This window comes from Atta colombica, unplaced genomic scaffold, assembly GCF_001594045.1.
Source record: "Atta colombica isolate Treedump-2 unplaced genomic scaffold, Acol1.0 scaffold150, whole genome shotgun sequence".
Lineage (NCBI taxonomy): Eukaryota > Metazoa > Arthropoda > Insecta > Hymenoptera > Formicidae > Atta > Atta colombica.
The window spans coordinates 2,013,198-2,026,615 of NW_017259240.1; the positions used below are offsets into that span (position 1 = coordinate 2,013,198).

The window sequence follows — 13,418 nt, forward strand, 5'->3', positions numbered from 1 at the left end:
ATTATTATTTTAATATAATAATTGATATTAATAAGTATATTATTTGCTTCATCTACTAATATTTGAAACCTAACGTAAAAAATATTACTGAAATAATCTCTATTGTAAAATTTTTAACTTCTTGAATCTTTTGCAAAAGCAATTACACCCTCAATTTGCCGATTATTTTAACAATGATTATTTTAACACTTAGTGTCTAGTGATATACTTACATAGTGCCTTTCTTTATTAACCCAATTCGCAAGAAAGAAATCGCTGCCGCTAGCCGTTAATTGTGTCGCTATGCTAAGCATGGCTACTATGAATATAACGCACCAGTTACCACCAGCACGAAGATAATCAGTGAATATTTTGCCGGAAACATTGCCTACCGTTTGCACCTCAGGCACCTAAAATTAACGATTAACATAAATTAATTATAATGTTAATGTTATAATTTGTTAAAATCTAAAATTATTCCAAGATAAAAAAAATGATGGTTTCAAGACACGTGTTTTTAAAAAAAAATTATATAAAATTCGTTATTTAATTATAAATTATCTGTACTAATAATTTTAAAATTTCAGAACTAAATATTTTTCCATAATTTAGATATTTTTAATTGAATCAATGTGTGCGGAAAGGGAATAAATCACATTTATCAAATTTTTCAATTTTAATAAAAAATTGTTTAATTTTAGTGAAAAAACTAAGAGAATTACTATTGAGAATTTACATATGACATTTAATAATACTTTTTAAATATTGCTGATTTCTTGAATCTTGTCCATTAAATAAAAAAACTTGACTTTCAAATTTGGACTGATATGCTTTTTTTGTACTCAACATTAATAATAAAAAAACAAAAAATTTGATAATATATTATTGAGATACGTTAGTTTATCTTAAACTATTACTTCTTTTTATGTTAAATAATTGTGTGATAATTTACAAAAAACACTTTAAAAACATTGACTATTAAAATATTTCTTTTATTGTTCTTCGAACTTAATTATTGACCATTCAAAAACCTCATTAAAAAATATTCTTCGATATTCTAGGATGATTTCTGTTTTTTTCAAAGGAGACGAGTAAACTGAGCTTTCTGTACTTATTGTACATCTTCAATGTTTACTTTAGGTCCTTAGAAGTCTGGAAAGATGTTCTATTTACACTAAAGATATCTATATATTTATTTCAAGATTAATAAGAAAAAAATTTATTTTTAAATTAAATTAGACTCGTCCTTCTTATACTCATCAATTTAATTATTTTAAATATTAATATTAATTAAGCAAGATACTAACAAACAAGATATGAATAGTTAGAAAGTAATTTATAAAATAAATGCCTAAATTTTTTACCTCCTCAGGATCCTGTTTCGAAGTATTCGTCATTAAGGAACTCAGCGACGTGATACTGGCGATGAGCGAATTTTTACGGCTAATGGGAGGCGAGGAGACAGACGATTTCTCATTCGCCTCCACTTGATTTTTTAACAGTCGACCAAAATCCACTCCCATAAAGCCCAGCTCGGCGTAAGTGCTGATGAACATATAATTTCATATAAAGTAATAGAAGTGGCGCTTAAGCGAATCAATATTGATATCTGTATTGTATTTTTTCTACGAAAAGACAATGATACTATCATGTTAATAGGTGATTAACCTACGCAAATAACAAGGTGAATTGAAAAGATAGAAAGTGCAGTAGAATCACCCTTCAGCCTGGATAGCTCCGTCCTTTAGAACGATAATTCTACCGACATTGCGTAGATATTGTAACTGATGAGTGACAAGAATTCGAGTCTTGCCTCGTAAATATTTATTGATGCATTTTTCAAATATATGCTTGCCCACATGAGCGTCCACGGCGCTTAAAGGATCGTCCATGAGATATATGTCGGCATCGGCATAAACGGCTCTCGCCAAGTTTATCCTGTCAATTGTACACACACATATATATATAAATAAACATACACATATATATATAAATATATATATATATATATATATATATGAAATGTAAAAATTTTCAAGAAAATTAAATATAATTTTTTATTATTCTTAACAACCTTATCAATAGGTAAAAAGAATTAAAAGAGAGTTTCTAAGATTATAAATAAAGATTAAAAATTTTGATAAATAGTTAGTCTTATTAGGATGGTTTGTGAAACCAACCTTGCACGCTGGCCACCGGAAAGGCTGACACCTCTCTCTCCTACAATCGTCTTATCACCGTAAGGCAACAGGCTGAAATCTCTCTTTAACTGACACACTTTAGTCACGCGATCGTATCGAATCTGATCCATCGTTCTTCCGAATAGAATATTTTGTCTCACTGAATCAGCGAAAAGCCACGGTTCTTGATTAGCGTAGGCAATCCTGCCGTTAACCTATGAAAAAATATTTAAAAGAACAGTAGTATACTTTAATTAACTATGTAAATTAATTATGTAAATATTTAAATTAATTAAAAGTACATTTATATTTTTAAAATAAATTGATTAAATAATTTATTTTGATGGACAAAATAGTTTATTTGATATATAAATAAACTATTCAAACATAAATTTTAATTCGATATATGTATAAATTTTTTAAATATTTAACATTAACTAAAAAGAAATCGTCAACTGAATGAATTCGTACTTGAATACAGCCTTCTTGCAAACGCAATTCTTTCAGAATGACGTTCAACAGACTGCTCTTTCCCGCGCCGACCTGCCCGACAATAGCGATCAATTCACCAGGACGCACCTTCATGTTGATATTCAATAAGGTGTCTTCTTGTTCATAATCCAACCATTTAGCATTTCCGTTCTTGATGGAGATACTACACTCGATATTCTTCAGCTGATCTACGATTGTGCTATCATTCTTCTTTTGCTCGATTAAATTTTCCTTCGAATTCATATTTTTCATATTATTCTCCTTCACATCTTGATTATCCTCCTTCTTGTTATTCTCTTTTGTGTCCTTATTGTTCTCCTTATTGTATTTCTTTGCTTCAATCTCGGAAAGAGTCAATTCGTCATACATGAGGAACTTTTGCAGCCGTTTTATGGAGACAATCGTTTCCGCTACTTGTGTTATTCCTGGGTTATTATAAAAATAAAAAAAAATAAAAATAGAGTAGAATAGAATTTACTTTATATTTAACGTTAGATGTGATTCTTAAACGAAACTTTAATTTATTATGATATTAAGATAATAAAGTATATAAAGTATAAAATATAATAATTGAAAAGAAATAAAGTAACCAGCCCTTATATATACGACCTACTGCTTGTTTATGAGAAATTATACGGTGAATTCAATGGATAGCATTAATAAATCGTGCAGGCAGTCCATCTGATTTGATTACATTAGTTTATCTATTCTGTTATCGTTAATTAAATCAAAATACATCATAATCATGTACTTAACATTTCGTAGATAAGTAAGTAATTATCTTTTATAACTACCAATAAATTATTTAATTTCCATAATTTCGAGCAATCTATTAATTATGTATAATAATTTGTCGATTATGATTTCACTCAGCAAGTTATATCGCATGCAAATGCTTGTGAACACATTACTTCAACTCTGCTGCAAAGCAGTGAATAGGAATTCGTTGAGTGTTGAACAGTGAGGAAGGAAGGATAACAAACAGAAGGATAACAAACAGATAACAAAAGATACACTTGAAAAAGTAAAAAGAAAGAAATAAAAAAGGAACATTACAAGCATCAATATTGTTGATCGATGTCATTCACATATGTAATTATCACATACATTGCTAATTCGCATACCTTGCGGAAAGTAGGCAGTCATGATTAAGCTTAAACTGTTATAATAGGCAGTTATCACGTACACCTTCTCGGCCGTTATCTTGTAGCCAAACAGAATATAAGATAATATCGTAATGAATAACGATATTCTTGTCATAAAGACGATGAAAGATTTGACGATACCTCTGATACATGACGCCCATTGGATGATATTAATTTCTTTCCTAAAATTGAATTTTGTAGCGTTTATATATATTGTACAATATCTATATATCTATATATTTTGTACAATATCTATATATCTATATATCTATATATTTTTTCTTTTTCGTTTCAAATAAAAAATATCGTACAATATTAATCGTTCCAGAATATGACTGAATATATTTCTAATATTGGAATTTTATTTCTAATTTTTATCAATACAAGCATTAAAAAACGGAAATACTCTCTGCTTCCATTTTTTTAGCCGTTACAAAGGCGTTATCACAAACAAGTGTTGCAAAAATCATCTTCCTTGTTGCAATGTATTGTACAATCGATATAAATATTTTTTATGTAATCAGTTTATACGGCAGTACTTACTTTCTTGCTTTTTCTATGAGAGAGCTAAAAAAATTCTCCCAGGTATACATCTTGATGGCTTGGATTCCACTAATAATCTCGTTCATTAATCGTACCCTCTCATCTGTCCTGATAGCAGTTCTTAATCTCAACTCTGATGATTTCTTGCCTAGCCACACTAAGGAATTTTAGAAATATTATATATTATATGATTAGAAGCAATTCTTACAACTTAGTGATTTATCAAACGATATTTACTAATTGAACAGAAAAAAGCTTCAGTAATTAGCAAAACTTAGCAAGAAACTCAATAATTTGAAGACATAGTCAATGAAAATGTAAAATTTGGAAACAGAATTTCTTTCTCGTATTTAAAAAAATTTTAAAGGCATAATTGAAAAGCAACAAGTTACAATGTAAAGATTTCAGATTAAAGTTAATTTAAATTAATTAATCGTTTATTAAAAATCTATTATTTGTTATTTATTATTTATCAAAACTAATCGTAAGTCAAGATTCTACCAATAGACAGTTTAACCGAAGCAAAAAGACGATTAGCGAAGTTATTTATAATTTAAAGTATTTAAACGTTTCTTAACTTTGGAAATGTACACATATATATCAGGTTACTTTCAATTTAATCAGCCGATTAAATTGAAATTAACTTAATATATATGTGTACGTGTACCTTTTATAAAGTTTAGAAACGTTTACTAGAAACGATCAGAGCATTGACTGCCTCACCTTGAAAAGGGATGAATATCAGAAGAAATGCGATACCGAAAATAGATGATATTCCGATGTCAATCAAATGGAATATAATGTATGTGACGATAATGGTCTCCAAAGGTCCGAGCCACAAATAATGGAGAAATATGATACTGACGTCGAATCTGTTGACGTCGTTAGATAGCAGATTGACTGCCTGGCCGATTGTCGTTTCGCCCAACGCGGTTCTAGTCAGCTTCAACGTCTTGCGGTAGATCAGCGAACAGCAGGCTACGCGAACCTTCATACCCAAATGAGTCATATCCATCATGTAAGGATGGACTACGAACACGTTAATAGCGGAGCACAAAATAATGCCGATGGCGCATTTGTACGCGTAGAACTTGTCGATGTCTGTGGTGTTAAAATAGAGCAGCATCTGACCCAACAATAACGGTTGCACTATTCTGCATCAAAAGAGAAAATTCGTCAGAATGTGAGAAATTTGCAAATTAAAAACTAGTTTAAAAATTTAGATTCTAAATCTTAAAAATCTGTGAAATTTTAATTTGGTTTTCATTTAAAAATTATAATAATTATCGTATATTCTTTCATGAAACATATCATTCATTTAATTATCATAAATATATTCATTTAATTAGATCTTTATTTAGTTAAATCTTTATTCTTAATTCAAAAAAAAATTTCATTAATTGAAAGATTTAATCCACAGGATTAAATTCGTGCAATTTGTATTATACATATTTTTGTCGCCAATGCAAAAAATGTAAAATATTAAGATGAAAAATTTCACAATTTCTATAAGAATTTCTATAAGACAAGAAATGAAAAGGAAGTTGTACCTGAGCAAGGTTTCTATAATGGCCATGAAAGTTCCGCACAATAGAGTCTTAAAACCGAAACACCTGATGAGGACTCTCATCAGGCTGGGCTCCTTGACTTTCTTCTGTGATTCGCATGTCGCCATCTGCTCCAGCCGATACTGATATGCCTTCCATTCCTTCTCCCAGGCTTTCGCTATTTTAACACCAAGAATATCACTTGTATGCTCTTTAAGCGGTGTGTACAAATCAGTTACTTCAAGATCTCGGTGATAACCCACCCAGAAAATGGGTAGAATCCAACTGCGAAGAAGAAAAGCAAAGCAAACACGTTTTACTCGAATAAACTATCCGCAATTCGTCGAGGTTCCTAAATTTTGCTTTTCTCGAATGCTTTTCTTGAATACTAATTTTTTTCTCCTAATTTTCAAGATCGCTTTACGTATTATCTTGCAAAAGTGATCTGTACCCTTCTTTCCACTTTCAAATCAAGAAATTGCATTACACTTACGAATCAAATATAGCGCAAAATAATCAGAATAATTTTCTTCTCGCAAAACTTGTCATCAATTATATATCTCGATTAATTTTCTAATTAAAAAATCCTTTGACATAAAATTCTATCTTCCAGAGCACCGATTGATGTATAAAATTTAAAAAATTGCTGAGAGTTGCTAATTCGTTTCACGCAGACCAACTCGTTATCCAATCGAAAAATGCGATAGTTTGTAAAAGTAAATGCATTAAAATCAAATGCATTAAAAATGAATAAAGAATGATTCGACTAAAAAATATAAACGATAGGGTAATATAAAATCATTCATTGATAATCTTGACTTTGACATATATTGTCAGAGTCATATAACATGAGAAAGTCGTGCGCTGCTAGGCAGGGGAGAGAAAGTGAGATGTTTTTAATATTACATGTCGAGAAGTAAGACGTTATTTCGTAAAATTTTTTATTAATAACTTTTTAACGAATAACGAGCGACTGCTAAAATAATCTTTTAGAGGTTATTTAGAGTCATGAGTCTTATATATATATATATATATATATATATGTCAAGGTTAAGATTATCAGAGGATGGCTTTCCTATACTACATAATTATCAATAGTAGTTCCAGTTTATACTTTTTATATTCTTAGATTAGAAATTTTTGAATCTTATATATCAAATTATTGCATTCTGTGAACTTTTCTCTGGATCGCATTTCACTCTCAGTTTTATTTCTTTTAATCGGCTCTATCACGAATGGTATTTGTAGTTTACTATTTATACTTACGAAAATGTCAAGATGCTGAAAATATTGGCATTCGCTCTGGGATTATTCTTCATTTTCTCGCTATACGCTTTCATATGCATGATGATTGTCTCATATGAGTCTCATATGAGTCTTTTCTATAAATGTATAACGGATCTTCAATATACACATACACTTTACATATATCCAGGTAACCAAGCATGATATAACATATACAAACTAATGCATTGTGTTGTACTCATGGTATGTGCTGGGCACAGAGGCAACAATTGGTCAAACAATTTCTTCAATATCATTAAACTCGCGTGTTAATCTGCACATTTTACAATGTATACTTCAGTTAATTGACTTGACCTTTGAGGACATGTTATTCAATTGATACACAGAGAAAAAATGTTTGGATTTCGTATATTATCTGTATGGATATATCGATCTTTGTATATTCGTTTATATCTGTCATGGATATATCGATCTTTTACTGACTTTGACAAGAACTTTAATTAATCAGTCAATTTACATTGAGTACTATATAATCAAATGCAGTTGGTGCTAACTGATCGTATTTTATAAATTTTTCGATTCCAGCGTAGCCTTTGCAATTCATTCGCGTTTTCGCAACTAGCGAAAGACTTTCATTCGTTTTACTTTTATTTGACTTTTGCAAGGTTGCATTTTCGCAATCTCCTGGAAAAATAACTCTGAAATATTTTCGCAATTGTCAATTATTAATCATTTGAAACCAATCTTCAGATCTTGTTAATCTGCAATTAGGCTGTTACTATATTCTTCAATAATTTAAAAATGCTAAAAATATGTTTATATATATATATATATATATCCATATTTTGTTGTAATTGTTGGCTACAACAGCATATGTTGTTATATATGTATATTTCTAATTGAAATGCATTTCTAATTGAAATGGAACACGTTATTAAAAAAGCAACATGATTGCTTATTTATACAACATGAAAAATCTGTACTTACTAATTTCAAATATTAGTATAATAAAATATCAAAATGTAAATGGTTAAATAAAATAAACATTTTATTTTTTAAATTCATTTACTATTTATGTTATAATAATAAAAAATATATTTAGAAACTAAAGATTTTTAAATAGTGTGTGTGTGACTATTATATTATTAATAACACAATTAATTATTTATTATTTATTATTAATAACACAATTGTATTTGCATGATTACAACAATAAATACAGTTGTTTCAAAAAAATAGTCATAGTTGTTTCAAAATATGATTATAAATTATAGATAAATTATAGTAATTATAGTAATTGCAACTTTTTTTCTTCTCTCAGGATATAATGATGATACCAACAACTGTTAAAACAACTAATTTTAACTTTGGAACAAGGTGAGACAGTATGTCTATTACATTAAACGTGAATTCTAATTTTAAAATAACGTGTCAGCATCAGTTTGTTACTCGTAAAGAGCAACTTGCCAACTAGAGTTTGCTAGTTGTGTATAATCATGATTAAAGCCTAATCTACATGTGTTTTTTGCTTCCTGTTTTCTGCTTTTTATCTTCTACCTTTTTCCTTTTTTGCGATCATTTCATCATATTTTTTGTTTCTTTCGAAATCAACTTAGTGACATAGATACAAATCATTATTTTATTACAATAATTCTAATTTTTTTTAATTTATATGTTCTTTAAAAATTAAAAAAAACTTTTTTAATTATTTTATATCAAATATACAAAAGTTATTATGCAAACAATTCTTCCATTTAAACAATTAAATATTCTAAATTCTAAATATGTAGATCATTTTAAGCTTTGCTAGTTAACATAATTCGTATTACATAATTATTTTATTTATTTTTATTTTTAATAAATTGTTGATCAGTAAAAATAATTGTATGACTGATAATAATAATTGTAATAATAATTGTAATAAATGTTCAAAATTTTTAACTAGTTTAATAAAAAAATGGTTTACATGTCAATTTTTATTTTTGATTTTATTAATTTTATTTCTAATCTCTATATCTGTACAAATAAATATTTTCTATTCAAAAAAATTAATATCTCCGAATTGCGTGTCCGAAGTTCCGGAATAGCCAATTATTTCATAAAGCATTAGCAGGTTTATGAAAAAAACTAAATTTTTAGACAAAAATTGTATGACTTAAGAAAGTCCATTAGGCCATACAGTATTTATTTGAACTTTAGATGATCTTGAAAAGCGCGGTCAAGATGAACAAAAAAAAATTTTTAATGGAAACTCTTACTAACTTTTATTTTTTTATTTACCTTAATCGTGCTTTTCAAAAGTTGTTAAAAGTTGAAATAAATATTATCTCTTAATAGATCTTTTAAAATCTACCATTTTTATTTAAAATATTTTTCCAATAAAAATCAATACTTTCTTAGATAATCAGCCGTTCTAAAACTTGTGATAAGCACTGTATTTACAAGTTAAATATACTCTGTTTGGACCGTAGTTTAAGCTGAGATTAAGACTACACGCGCACACATATAATTTCTCAAAATCATCTTTGATAATAATTGTGAAATGTATTTGCTCAAACTGAATTTTTTATGACTATATATACTATTTACACTGAGTGTCTTACAATTGCGATTTCGTTTTTAGAAGTAAGCGATTTCATATATTAAAATACAATCGAGTGTTGACGTTAAGGTTATCTTTGCACTACAAGTGATAAAACAAACGACTTTATTTTCCACACGTGTTGCAAACTGTAATAAAGATTTTCGAAAAACTTTTCGCGACCACGAGAATCTCTTTTCTTTAAAATAAGCAATAATGACTTCACAATGATTGTTCGTGTTTCGACTCGACAGCGAATTCATGTACTGTGTTGAGTCACTTCTGCGTGTCTCTTTTATACCGTTGTATTTCTGGATTGTTCTCGATGCTCTTACAGCTTTGATTTGCAAAAGTTCAGTCATGAAAGGAATGATCCAGACAACAACTGCCAACGATGTTATTAAATTTGTTTCTCTCTTTATTTAAAGGGCATATTGTAAAGAGAATAATTGTTGTCATGTGCCAATTGACCTTTTTGAACTCATATGCTATTGTCATGATTCAACGTCAGCACGAATCTGCACGAGTGCAGACACACTACTGTCATTGGCACGCGTAGGTTTGCGTTGCATAATCGATATAGCGCGAGTTATAAGTATGATTGTAGTCAATACGAGCGCAATGTCAAGTGTCCAACAATATTTATGAACTCTATATTTTATGTCTCGTTTTTATTATAGTTTTGGACAATTTATAAAATAAAAAATATGTATGTAAAAATATTCTCACAATAATAAGACAATTGTATTGTTTCTTATGTAGATCACATAGGCGAAAATATTACATAAATATTACCTTTAGTATGCGATACTTTTTTAATTTTTTTAAATTTAAATTTAAATTTAAAATACTTTTATTTAAAATATATAGTATTTGCAATATAAGTATATTTTGTGTTTTGCATTTCAGCAAAGCACATAAAAGTATTACGTATTTTGTATTTAAATCGAAAAATTTTTTGTTTTTTATTTTTTAAATAATAAAATGGATTGTCAATCTTAATATTTGAAACACAAAATTTTGATACAAAATATTTTTGTATATTTCGCTGAAATATAAAACAATTGTCTTATACTGAAAAAAAAATTAGCCTAAATTTTAAGAAATATTTATTTGAATACTGTCAACTAAACATTGACTTACAATAAATATTTACTTAATAAAAAGAAGTGAGTAAATCAAATTAATATTTTTTGTACTCAATAAATACATTTTTATATTTAATAAATATTTAGTTGGTACTATTTAAATAAATATTTATTAAAATTTAAGATACTTTTTTCTCATTTTTCAAATAAAAGTATTTTAAATGTGCTTTGCATCAATAGAGCAAATATTAATGCAAATATATAATTTTTTTTCTGATCCGTTATAATAACTAACTTTAAAATTAAAAATTACAAACACCAACATTAGAAAAAAAGACCGATAACTATGTTACACGCAGAGGCGAGTGAAGAATTAAACTTTTAGTTTGTAATTGCGCGAAATTTAGTCTTTAATAAAAAAATAAGTTACTGTAATGCAAGTCATTGTAATAACAAATGGAATTATTTCATTTTAAAATGCGCAGTCAATATTCACGTAAGTATACTCGTATTATAAGTAGTAGATACATAATAATCAATGCACATAATTCATATTATAATCGATATACATTCTTGAAAAAATAAGTGAATAAATGAACGAAAAAAGTAAGCAATAAAGTTTTAATTAAAAATTAAAAAAATAAAGGTTAATTAATAAAATTTAAAAAATTAGAATTTTATTGTAATGAGATAATAACTCGCATGTATATGTTACTTGATTACAATACTATTCATATTTTATTCGTATCTAATTCTATTGACATTGTATACAAATTAATAACATAATAGTTATATAATTCCAATAAAATATAAATTTACCTTATTTTTACGTTCGTTTATTAACAGTATCAATCAATTCACAACGAATGTTACATGCATCACAGTTATTATGTGGACATTATCCATACAATCTTTTGTCTAAAGTCTGTAAGCCTGAAGTGCACGATCACTAACATTATCGTCGCGCGATTCACGGACAGATAATCGTTTAACCGTTATCTATAATTAGCTAGTTTTAAAATTATGTATCTCAAAAATTGCTCAGAACGACAAGTATTTCTTTTAGAACATTTCCAGAACTGTGGTGCTTCAATTTACTATATTATTGTAATTTCCAAATATACATAATGGAATAAAATTTAAAAGAAAGTCGTCGATATCATTTTGTTCTTAAATTATATTTCTAAAAGATAAAAATAAAAATTTTTAAATGTAAATACAAACTAGAAAGTGTCTTCTACTGGATGATATAGCAGTTTATGTAATATTGTTTAAAATTTTGCAATAATTAACTTTTTTGTAAGATAAGCAAAAATGAACATCTGAAAAAATGAACCACTAATTGATATAGCAGGCAGTAATGTTCACATATTCTTTCTATTCTTCTTTTGCAGGAATTGTCTGTATAAAATACATATAAGTATAGGTTTGTTTTCTGTGGCTGAACTAGTGTACACTTTTGGAACTTAAAGTGAAATAGATACGTACATTTGATATTTATTTAAAGCGAGAAAGAAAGTTCTAGGAAACGAGAGTCTAGTGCAAGAAACAAAGAAAACAAACCATACCAGACTTTCTAGAATTCTTTCATTTTATCGCAAAATATTTTTTTATTGATTTATATACGCACGCATAATGCTGTTCCGCAAGCGCAAACATGCGACAATTTATTGGATTTATTTTTTTTTATAGTATTACATTTATTTACATATTTTAATATATTTCTCTGGAATTTTGGATACAAAAATAAAAAAACCCGTTTAAATTTTGTCTTGAGTCAACTTTAATAATATTATCAATTCCTGACATATCAATTTTAGATTCACGCATCAATGTTTTTCCATATGTTTCTGCTTTTTTCTCGTGTCTTTTGGCTTCGAACACAAAGGAGAAGAATTTTCTAATGAAATAATGGCTTGTATGTATATCGATTAAGTGCAAGTGTGTAAATTTTATTCTATTAATATTGTTGCATACAAATTAGTAAATTTAACATAATAGCGACATAATTCCGATGAATTATAATTTTACCTTATTCATTACATTTATTAATAGCATCAACTAATTTGCCACAAATATTACACGCAAAGCACACATATTATATGAGAAATGACAATGGAATGGATGTCAAATCGACATCGATTTGTTGATTTCGATTGTTATTTCTCACTGGGTATTGTTATGCGGATATTACATACACATCCCTTTGATTATAATACTTGTTATTAAGTTCGTAAAATGATCATTTACACTATCAACGTACGACTCACGGTTCAACTATAATCTATAATTGACTAGTTTCTAAACTGTATACTTACCGACTAAAAGGTTGCAATACTTTTTTTTAATGAGTTTCGGAATACAATCTGTTCACCGAGCGATTGGTTCTTATTTATGGATCCGTAAGTAAAAACCAATCGGTAAGTAAGCTGCATTCCAAAAATCATAGAAAAAAATCTGTTGCAATCTTTTATTCGATGAGTGTACATCTTAAAAATTACTGCTCGACAAATAGCAAATACTTTCATTTATTTTTTTGAGAAGTTTCTTGCTATAAAATATTTTAATTCGCGAATTTCAGGATACCTACTCATTATATATATATATATATATATATA

The 13,418-nt window shown here is 27.8% G+C and overlaps 1 protein-coding gene across 3 annotated transcripts in view; it reads right to left on the minus strand.

Moving 5' to 3' along the window:
* LOC108685351 (multidrug resistance-associated protein 4-like) overlaps positions 1 to 11,695 on the minus strand; it is a 15,426-nt gene extending 3,731 nt beyond the window's left edge. Inside the window, exons 1-12 of one of the 3 annotated variants that reach the window (XM_018190098.1) lie at positions 11,620 to 11,683; positions 7,352 to 7,444; positions 7,153 to 7,268; positions 5,890 to 6,171; positions 5,063 to 5,493; positions 4,340 to 4,496; positions 3,776 to 3,978; positions 2,631 to 3,076; positions 2,160 to 2,374; positions 1,699 to 1,917; positions 1,344 to 1,524; positions 213 to 389 (exon numbers count right to left, since the gene is read on the minus strand). In XM_018190098.1, coding sequence (XP_018045587.1) covers positions 213 to 389; positions 1,344 to 1,524; positions 1,699 to 1,917; positions 2,160 to 2,374; positions 2,631 to 3,076; positions 3,776 to 3,978; positions 4,340 to 4,496; positions 5,063 to 5,493; positions 5,890 to 6,171; positions 7,153 to 7,232 — 2,391 coding nt within the window. In that variant the 5' untranslated portion in view covers positions 7,233 to 7,268; positions 7,352 to 7,444; positions 11,620 to 11,683. Of the gene's footprint in view, positions 1 to 212; positions 390 to 1,343; positions 1,525 to 1,698; positions 1,918 to 2,159; positions 2,375 to 2,630; positions 3,077 to 3,775; positions 3,979 to 4,339; positions 4,497 to 5,062; positions 5,494 to 5,889; positions 6,172 to 7,152; positions 7,269 to 7,351; positions 7,445 to 11,619 lie in introns of those variants that run through there. The other 2 variants (XM_018190099.1, XM_018190100.1) reach the window with 2 other exon arrangements.
* Between the last annotated feature and the right edge of the window lie 1,723 nt (positions 11,696 to 13,418).